The sequence below is a fragment of the Mastomys coucha genome, unplaced genomic scaffold, assembly GCF_008632895.1.
Source record: "Mastomys coucha isolate ucsf_1 unplaced genomic scaffold, UCSF_Mcou_1 pScaffold16, whole genome shotgun sequence".
NCBI classification, from domain to species: domain Eukaryota; kingdom Metazoa; phylum Chordata; class Mammalia; order Rodentia; family Muridae; genus Mastomys; species Mastomys coucha.
The window spans coordinates 99,632,270-99,642,352 of NW_022196898.1; the positions used below are offsets into that span (position 1 = coordinate 99,632,270).

Sequence of the window (10,083 nt, forward strand, 5' to 3'; positions counted from 1 at the left end):
GGCAGTGGTGGTGCATGCCTTTAATCCCAGCGCTTGGGAGGCAGAGGCAGGCGGATTTCTGAGTTCGAGGCCAGTCTGGTCTACAGAGTGAGTTCAGGGCAGCCAGGGCTACACAGAGAAACCCTGTCTCAAAAAAAAAAAATGCATATATAACAATGTGTATGTGTGTGTGTGTATTATATATATATATGTGTGTGTATGTATATATATATATCCATTTGATTAACAATACATAAAGGTTACAATAAAGTAATATAAGGAAAATACTTCCTATACTTTACCTTTCCCATTTCTTGTCTCAGTTGTTCAAATTCCTGTTTCTCCATTTCTAGTTTATGCCTGCGTTCTTCCTCTGTTCGTCGTCTTTCTTCTTCCATTTTTTGTCTTAATAATTGTTCAAAATTAATTTCCAGTTTTCCAGGCGTTAGAGATTCTTGAGAGACTGTTTTATAAATCTCTGGGGAATCATCATCATCTAATACCTATTTAAAATAAATATTTTTTTCAGAATTGTGCATACTGAAAAGTTATTTCTTGTAGAAACAGATTTATTGAAGAAAAATGTTTCATATTAATCTAAAAATTCAGAGATCCTAAACTTTCAGAAATCAATGAACAAGGGGGCATTATCAAAAATCTAAGATTGGGGTATCTGTGGTATGGAGGATGTTAGCCATGTGCATCAGTTCTCCATTAAAAGAACAAAACAGGCTCCATTTTATACAATGAATCATTTGAACTACAAATTCATGTTCTTATAATGATATTAAAAATATTTTTGTTGGACTGAAGTGAATCTCCAGTTCTGGTCACTAAAATAGAACATTTCAGATAAATCATAGTCTTAATGAGTTACATCTGTATCATCATAAGCTTTTATCCGGAAAAAAAAACTACCAACGCTGGGCAGTGGTGATGCACACGCCTTTAATCCCAGCACTCGGGAGGCAGAGACAGGTGGATTTCCGAGTTCGAGGCCAGCCTGGTCTACAGAGTGAGTTCCAGGACAGGCAGGGCTACACAGAGAAACCCTGTCTGGAGAAACCAAAAGAAAAAAAAAAGAAAAAACCTACCTTAATGCCATAATTTCATTGTGCAGGTTTGCTGCCAAGATGTTTTAAAGACAATAGTTCATATATTCTTAACACTGACAGCTCAGTTATACATATTTAACTAACCCAGTAACTTTTTTAAATAACATAGGATTAATATCCTTTGTTTACACCTGAGGAACGGGAGGAACTGACGGAAAAGTAACTTATCCAAAGTCAAGGGAGCAAAGCCAGAAATCAAGCTTCAGAATATTTCCAATAAGATTATCAATAATGTTATACATGTGGGAAAGTGTCAAAGTGAAATCTATTACTTTATATGCTACAAGAAATTAGAAATGTGAATAATTAACAGACTGCTTTTGGTAATTTTGTAACATTACATGAATAAATTTGATTGTGACCTTGGGCAAGCTACGTACCTCTCTGAGCCTTCCTGTGGCAGTTTTATTATTATGGTTCTCACAGGATTAAATGAAGTTTGGAAATACTAAGTACATTGTCGAATATTGAGGTAGGCTCCCAACTGTAGGGTTTTAACTTTAAAAAAAAAAAAAAAGGTTTTCTGTCTTATTTCCTGGGGTGGGGCATGTAGCTGTCAGAAGAAAATCTTCAGGAGTCAGTTCTTTCTTCCTACCATGTTGGTTCCCAGTGGTCACCAGGCTTAGTGGTACCTTTATCTAGCTGAGCCATCTTCCCAGGCTCCAATAATAGTTTTACTATATGATTGTCTCCTGAATACAGGCAATCTCAAAATTGCAACTAGAACCTCTGCTTGTAAGCTGTTGATAGCTGATACATTTTACCATGAAAAGCAATTTAATTCTGTTTTTCTGTCTCCTGGAGATAAACACTTTTGTTCAGATCTGAACTGTGGCCTGCAGACATGGACAAGGAGTGAGAGCATCTCTCCTGGGCTCACAGGCAAGAAAGCAAGCAAGTTAGGATTTGGTCCCAGGCAAGGAATAGCAACAATAATATGGATTACAATAGTGAAGATGGGAAAGTAAGTCAGGGAGTCAAATAAATGGGAGCTTATAGCCAGTTAGGCATGAATGAAAAGTTGAAGGCATATGTTTCACAAGTCTGAGTTTCTGATTTGAGTGTAGGCTCCCAAGTGATTAAAGCAAGTGCTTGGCAGAATACCCAGGACAGGCGGGAACAAGTACTAGGCTACTTTATCAGAAGGCAAATAAAATGCAAAAAGGGGTACAGTTTGCATGTGTTAAATTGCTTAAAATTGATTGATCAGACAACTTTTACAAACATTAATGTGATGTGGAAAGCTTTAACTTTTTGACAAATTAGGTATCAATATGTAAGAAAGAATGATGGGTATTTTAAAGTTAGTTAATTGTGATTTGATCATCTAGTATAGATTGAGTGGGATTAAAATGGCAAGAATGAAGGAGAAAAGGACAGAAGAGAAGAGAATGGAATGAGAGAAGGAACAGAAAGGAGGGAAATGATAGGGGAAATTCCCTGTTTTGTTCTTGACATTCAGATCTGTCCTAAAGAAACTTATCTTTACAGAGAAGGACGATAGTTTCCAACCTTGTATGCTAGGCATGGCATTGGTAATCAGCTCTTTTTTAACACCAACTAAAGCAAAATTCTGACAAGTACCTGGGTATTTGGCATTCATCTTCTTGCTACAAATTTCAGAGATGATAGGGTGGCTGTTCCTCCTCAGAGTTATTCATTTCATTTACATGCTCTAAAGACTGACTCCTTGAACTGGGCTTGATAGTTTATTAAGTAAAATCCATGTGTTGGTCCCCAGAGCCCAAGTAAAACTAGGTGCACACCTGTAATCTCAGCACAGTGGAGGCAGAGACAGGAGGATTCCTCAGACTGCTAGCCAGGCCTGTCACAAAAAAGGACAGCATTCCTGAGAATGGCACCCAGGGTTGTCTGGCTTTTCCTAGCTTGGGCAAGTACACATACTATACACACATGCTGAATTCCAAACCACTGTTCAGTTAGCTTTTGTCTTACCATGCTTCGCCTTGCTTCAGCAAATGCCGCCTTCTCTTCCTCTATTCTCCTTCGGGCCTCCTCCTCTGCTTTACGCTTTTCACCTTCTCTCCTTTGCCTTTCTATTTCCTCAAAACTGAGTTTGAGTTTTCCTGGGCGGTACTCTTTAAAAACTGTCTCTGTATCTTGGTTTTCATCCTCCTCATTTACCTATTAAAGAAACTATTCATTACTAAAAATTGGGGTTTTTTGGCACAGGAATGGATTACTGGTAGAAAGGTTAGCAACTGTACAGAGTATCATTTCAAAGCTCCCAGAATACTTACTCCAATTCCTTTTTACTTTTTTTTTAAAAGATTTATTATTATAAATAAGTACACTGTCGCTGTCTTCAGACACACCAGAAGAGGGCATCAGATCTCATTACAGGTGGTTGTGAGCCACCATGTGGTTGATGGGATTTGAATTCAGGACCTTCAGAAGAACAGTCAGTGCTCTTACCCACTGAGCCATCTTGCCAGCCCCTACTTTTTATTTTTATCTTTGGTTTTTTGACTCAGAGTCTCTCTAAAATAGCCCTAGTTGTCCTGGAACTCACTCTGTAGACCTGGCTGGCCTTGAACTCACAGAGATCTGACTGACTCTGCCTCCAATGCTTGGCCAAATCCTTTCTTCCTTTTTAATGTCCTATATATAAAATGACCATATGTAGAGAAGTTACAAATAAAAATGTACTCAATCAAGCTTTTAGACAAGAGAGACTGTTCCAAATTTTAAAGGGCTCATGCTCACTATTAATTCTCATAAACTAAAGGGTTTGTACTTAGAGCTCAGGTGTATACACAGAGTCTGGAGAGGGTGAGACACTGATGATTTGTAAGCATTTTCCTGCCAAGTGCGGTAGTGTACAACTTTAATCCAGGCACCTACTGAGGTAGGAAGAACTCTGTAATTCAAGGCCAGCCTAGTTTACATTGTAAATTCCAAGACCAAGGACAAATCTACAACAACACCCTGACTCAAATTTAAAAAACAAAAAAAACCTTTCCTCACTAAGAACCATGGTAATCTTCAGATAAAAGACTGCCATCTGTTATTTACATAAAATTCATTTCACAGTTTATTTGCTCACCTAAATATGAATTGAATCCTATTAACATTTTACTGAGTTACTTGCCAATTATATTAAAATTAAATTTTTAAATGTTATTTTAAAAGTGAATAACATTTTATTTGCTTTTGAGACAGAGTCTTACTATACATACCAGGCTGGCCTAGAATTTAGGGACCTGCCTGCCTCTGCCTCTCAAATGCTGAGATTAAAGGCATGCACCACCATACCCAGCCAGAAGTAATAACATTTTAAATAATGTCTAGGAAATTCAAAATGTTGAGCTGCAATCTTCATAACATTATTAATGAAAGCTGATCAAGGTGGTCATGGTAACTCTGAAAATTATAGCTGTTCATTTTTAAATTTTCAAAATGAGACTGAAATCTGTACTACTTTTTTTTTTTTTTAATAGTAGTGGGGATTAGTGGGCATTAAACCTCGAGTCTTGCGAATGCTAGACAAGTGCTCTATCACTGAGTATGTGAGTATTGGCCTTTAACTCTGACTGATTCTGTAGTACAGGTTAGCTTTGAATGTGTGTTCTTCCTTCCTCACCCTCCTAAATAACTGAAATAAAGACCTGTGCTCCTCAAGTGAAATTCATAAGTTGATTTGAAAATGTCCTACAACCATATCATTAAATATATGTTTAACTTATACAAAAAGAAAAAAGCATCCATTGAGAAATAGTTTTATATTAGCATAGTATACAATATACCCCAAAGTGAAAGCTCAAAAATATATATACAAGTGAATTGTATGCATGTATATTGTATATAAATATACATACAGTTTCAAAACATGCCTTTTGGGACTTGAATGGTGTCAGTAGTAGAGCACTTGTTTAGTGTGCACTAGGTCCAATCCAATCCAATCCATAGTAAATAAAACAATGAAATGAGGTATCCCCATTCAGAGAGGAGACCTTGGATCTGCAGGCAGCATCATGCAGAGCTGGCTGCCTTTTGTGAAAGGAAAGGTTAGCAAATATACACTTGCCATGTGCCTCCTGGCCTCCTCAAAGGAGCGTCTCTCTTCTTCTAAACGACGTCTTGCTTCCTCTTCCGCTTGCTTCTTGCGATTTTCTTGTCTTTGCCGTTCCAGTTCTTCAAAAGTTGATTTCAATTTTCCAGGAAAATGTGATTCTTTTTTGACTTCTGTTTCATCATCCTATGAAAACAAACTTGTTACTCAAAGGGCAGTTGTTCTTAAGCTAAACTTTTGATTTGTTCTTGTAAAAAAAATTACCATGACTAATGAAAGACATTTTGCTTCTTTGAGAGCTCGACCCTCTTCTTCACTTCTCGTCTTGTCTTCATGGTTAATTCTTTCATCTCCTTCTCTGTCCAGGTCCTCAGGATCCTTTGATTTGCCAGATGTTTTGTATGATTTGGCAGGTACCACTGTTATAAGAAGTGAGTCATCTCCTTCCTATGTATAAGATACATAATTAGCATCCATATCCTCAATAGAAATGTAGGTGGTAGGGTACTTCACCTCCATAAGTGGTGAATTACATTGCTGTCAAGGCTATAAAGGACAAAAAAAAACTTACTTTTAAACTAGTTACTATTAAATACATTTTCCTCTAAACTCACTGTGCATTAATCAGTTTTACTGAGATCCATTGATGGCAGTTTCAAGAAGCAGTCTATGATTTGAAAGATAAAATTGATTTACCTGCTTAAGTAACAAGATTGTAGTGACATTGCCTGATTTTAGACAGTCTACATTAATTCCCCAAAAGGTGATATTATGTGAGCATACTTCAAACCAATTTGATGGTGGATAGTTTAAGGTCAAATACACAACAAAGCTTTCTCCATAATCTGCTTCTCCATCCAAGTTTTTCAGTACTTAATAAAGTAGTATTTAATGAAAAAAGCCATTGGATATTCACCCAAGTGATGTACTGACATTCAGAATATAGATAAAGCTGTAAAGCATTTATCCTATTAAAGTTTAAAACCAATCCCTTGGGTTTCTTTGTTGAGACAGGGTCGCTCTGTGTAGTTCTGACTATCCTGGAACTTGCTATGTAGACCAGGCTGGCCGTAAACACACAGAGATCCACCTGCCTCTGCCTCTGCCTCCTTAATGCTAGAATTAAAGCCTTGTACCACTCACTATACATGGCTAGAATGCATTCTCAAAATCGATTTTAATTGGTTTTACTACAAATTTATCGTTATCTCTAACCTTTTTTTAAAGTAAAGGTTATAAAGTATAATACATGCCCCTAAATTAAAATAGTTCCCATTTTTGTACCATAATTTTAGGCACACCATCAAATTGGTTGGCTGGATTTTTAGCTTTGCTAGTTAACTGGGCTACGTTTTTATGGCTATTGGACATTCCTTCATTGTAATACACACTCCTCTCTACACTAGTGTGTGAAAACCAGAACGCGAGCTCCTAGGGACTATGAGGAAAGAGGACAAATGATGGAAAGTAAAATTCCTTTTAAAATGTCAGCTTTCAACAGCTTTAGATGTTAGTTCAGAAAACATGTGTCCCTAAAAAACTCATGGACGCTGTCTTCATGACCCAGCTGGGCAGGCAGAAGCATACTTTTCTTTAAACACATTCCAGGGTTTGCAGGAGTCAAAGTATACTCTTGCCTTTACAAAACATTCTTGACTTTTGTTATTGTGATATTTGTAATCACTAGTGAAATAAAAGTCTCTGCATATCTTTTTTTGTGAATCAGATAATTGTCAGTGAATGTTTCATTAAAGGAAACGTCTGTTACCTCTGATGCGGATTCGGTTCCCGTATTGTTTATGTCCTCAATCTATTGAATGAGAATTTCATATCGTTACATTACATTGAATTTCTGCTTGATGCTTTTAAACATACATCTGAAAAGTAATTTATCCATGGCTTCTGGTAAAATTTCAACTTGACTGAACTTACAAGGAATGATTTTTAACTTAGCAGTAATTTAAAGTGAGATATACAAAAACGCCCCTCCATCCTCTTGCCCCTGAGATAGTAAAAGGAAGATTCATCACAAGCAATCAAATAATGGTGACCCTATTTCTTTCTTTTATCTTTTATTGAAACGAGGTTTCTCTGTGTAGCCCTGGCTGTCCTAGAACTCTCCTTGTAGACCAGCTGGCCTCAAACTTACAGAGATCTGTCTGCCTCTACCTCTTGAATGCTGGGATTAAAGGCATGTGCAACCACGCCCAGCCTGTGACCCTATTTCTTAGTAACTGATACAATAATAAAGTCTGGTAGAAATATCAGGTAGATCTTACAAGGGAGGATAGTTCTGGTACTTATAATATTTTCTCACATTGAATTAGGAAAAGGCCATCATTTAAAGTACATTTCTTTGAAGTCAAAGAAACATTGGGTTAGCTTAATAGGCAGGCTGATACCTGAGCAAACTGCTGAGAGAAAATAGGTAATTCCAAGAACGCAGTGTCTGAAATCTCAGGAAAAGGAAACATAAGCAACAGACAAGTTAGAGCTTTTTTCTTTTTTCTTTTTTTCTGAGACAAGGTTTCTCTGTGTAGCCCTGCCTGTCCTGGAACTCACTCTGTAGACAAGGCTGGCCTCGAACTCAGAAATCCACCTGCCTCTGCCTCCGAAGTGCTAGGATTAAAGGCGTGTGCCACCACCACCCGGCAAGAGGTATTATGAAGTTAAAGTTAATCAGGGGCTAGTGAGATGGCTCAGCAGGGAAGGACACTGACAGTTCTTTGGAAGGTCATGAGTTCAAATCCCAGCAACCACATGGTGGCTCACAACCACCCATAATGAGATCTAATGCCCTCTTATGGTGTGTCTGAAGACAGCGACAGTGTATTTACATATAATAAATAAATCTTAAAAATAGAAAAAGTAAAGTTAATCAGGATGACTTCTGTGAGTCTAAAGTCAGCCTCACCTATGTGTCAAGTTCCAGGCCACCCAGGGCTACCTGGTGATACCATGTCTCAAAAATAGAAGAGTACAATTTAAAGTACCTTGTATTTTAATAATGAATACTTTTATGAGAACAATTTTTATACTATAAAATTTAATTTTTGTGAATAATGTTTTATTACAAAATTACTCATTATACTGACTTGCTATATATAAATGGTAAAGTTTTTTTCAATGCTGTATCATACTAAGTCAAATTTTAATGGCTCTCTAATAAAATAATTACAAAATAAACTTTTTTCTAATGAACAATCAAAGTAATTCAATAAAAAGATCCAGGGACTATGAGACACCAGACAGTGAGAATATAGGAAAGAGAAAGAGTTCTTTAAACCTAGGATTCTATCTCCTACAGCTTTTCCCGGTCAGTGGACAGAACCCTATGGGCCTTTTGTTTTTTGATGCTTACATTTCTTTTTTTTTTTTTTAACCTTTAAAGATTTATTTATTGATTATATGTAAGTACACTGTAGCTGTCTTCAGACTCACCAGAAGAGGGTGTCAGATCCCATTACAGATGGTTGTGAGCCACCATGTGGTTGCTGGGATTTGAACTCAGGACCTCTGGAAGAGAAGTCAGCGCTCTCAACTGCTGAGCCGTCTCTCCAGCCCTGACACTTACATTTCTGTTGCCGTTGCTTTCTTTTACTTTTGTTTAAACCACCACAGGGCAACGAAAGATGCAGTTGTGTATTTTTTTTTTTCAACAAACATGGAAAATGAATTTATTTGAGAGGTGCTATGCTACAGTATAGTCAAGAACAGACATTCAGATTCAGTTATTGCTGACTTTCACAAGTTAACATTAAAGAACTGTTTTTCAACTTTTTTTTTCTCTACATAAAGCAAATTTGTTTCTTCCTCAGATTTCTTTCCTTGCCTCTTCTCAAGATCCCATCTCCCACCAACACTACCTCTGGGTCTAAAAGGATAGACTTAATTTTGTCCATCAGGTATCTTCAAAGTTAACTAGATAATTTACCCACAGGGTTTTCCCACGAAACTTATTTTTTTATTCCAATATCTAATACACAAGGTATATTCCTTTTTAAGTCTTTATAAGGTCCTGCAATCTTAGAATTGGCAACTACCCTGGTGATCACTTTAACCATTCTGAGCTCAGGAACACCTCTTGCATGATGGTTTGCACTAGAAGACTACACAAGCATTACACCAACTGCATTAACTCATGTTACATTTGAGTGGAAAAGGTCCTTATATTTTAGAATTAGATTTTGCATATTTATAAGAAGGAGTTACTATGACTACATTGTGTGGTACCCTTAATTTCCTAGGGCCGACAGATCATTAGCCCAGGGTTCTATGGCACTGCACATACAGCAAGTGCTGGGTGTAAAGACGATGACTTTTTTCATGATCATATATAATCTTTTAATTTACTTTTGAACATCCAGTCTTTATTACACTCAGGCTCACTGACAGGTTGGGGTTTTTTTGTTGTTGTTGGTTTTTGTTTTTGTTTTTTTGGTTTTCTTTTTTGAGAAATCATCGTCTAGCATTGAATTCTTGGGTTTCAAATGGGTCAGTAAGTCTAGAAAATATGAGTACTTAGCCAGGCGGTGGTGGTGCACGCCTTTAATCCCAGCACTTGGGAGGCAGAGGCAGGTGGATTTCTGAGTTCAAGGCCAGCCTGGTCTACAGAGTGAGTTCCAGGACAGCCAGGGCTACACAGAGAAACCCTGTCTCGAACTCAAGAAACCCTGTCAAGGAACTCAAGAAGAAGGAAGACCAAAAGGTGGACATTTCATTCCTTCTTAAAAGGGGGAACCAAATACCCAAGGAAGGAGTTGCAGAGATTAACTACGGAGTAGGGACTGAAGGAAGGGCAAACCAGCCTAAATATAGCTATCTCCTAAGAGGCTCTGACAGTACCTGACTAACACAGATGTAGACGCTCACAGCCATCCATTGAACGGAGTACAGGGTCTCCAGTGAAGGAGTTAGAGAAAGGACCAATGGAGCTGAGGGGTTTGCAGCCCCTTA

The 10,083-nt window shown here is 37.6% G+C and overlaps 1 protein-coding gene across 9 annotated transcripts in view; it reads right to left on the bottom strand.

Annotated features, from left to right (window-relative positions):
* The window catches only part of Nexn (nexilin F-actin binding protein), a 32,328-nt gene that overhangs the window by 7,276 nt on the left and 14,969 nt on the right, over positions 1-10,083 (bottom strand). For 8 of the 9 annotated variants that reach the window (XM_031375881.1, XM_031375874.1, XM_031375880.1 and 5 more), the window contains 5 exons: positions 6,896-6,937; positions 5,392-5,574; positions 5,143-5,313; positions 3,051-3,239; positions 282-482 (listed from right to left, as the gene is read on the bottom strand). In XM_031375881.1, the coding sequence (XP_031231741.1) occupies positions 282-482; positions 3,051-3,239; positions 5,143-5,313; positions 5,392-5,574; positions 6,896-6,937 (786 nt within the window). The remainder of the gene's footprint in view (positions 1-281; positions 483-3,050; positions 3,240-5,142; positions 5,314-5,391; positions 5,575-6,895; positions 6,938-10,083) is intronic. The other variant, XM_031375879.1, reaches the window with a different exon arrangement.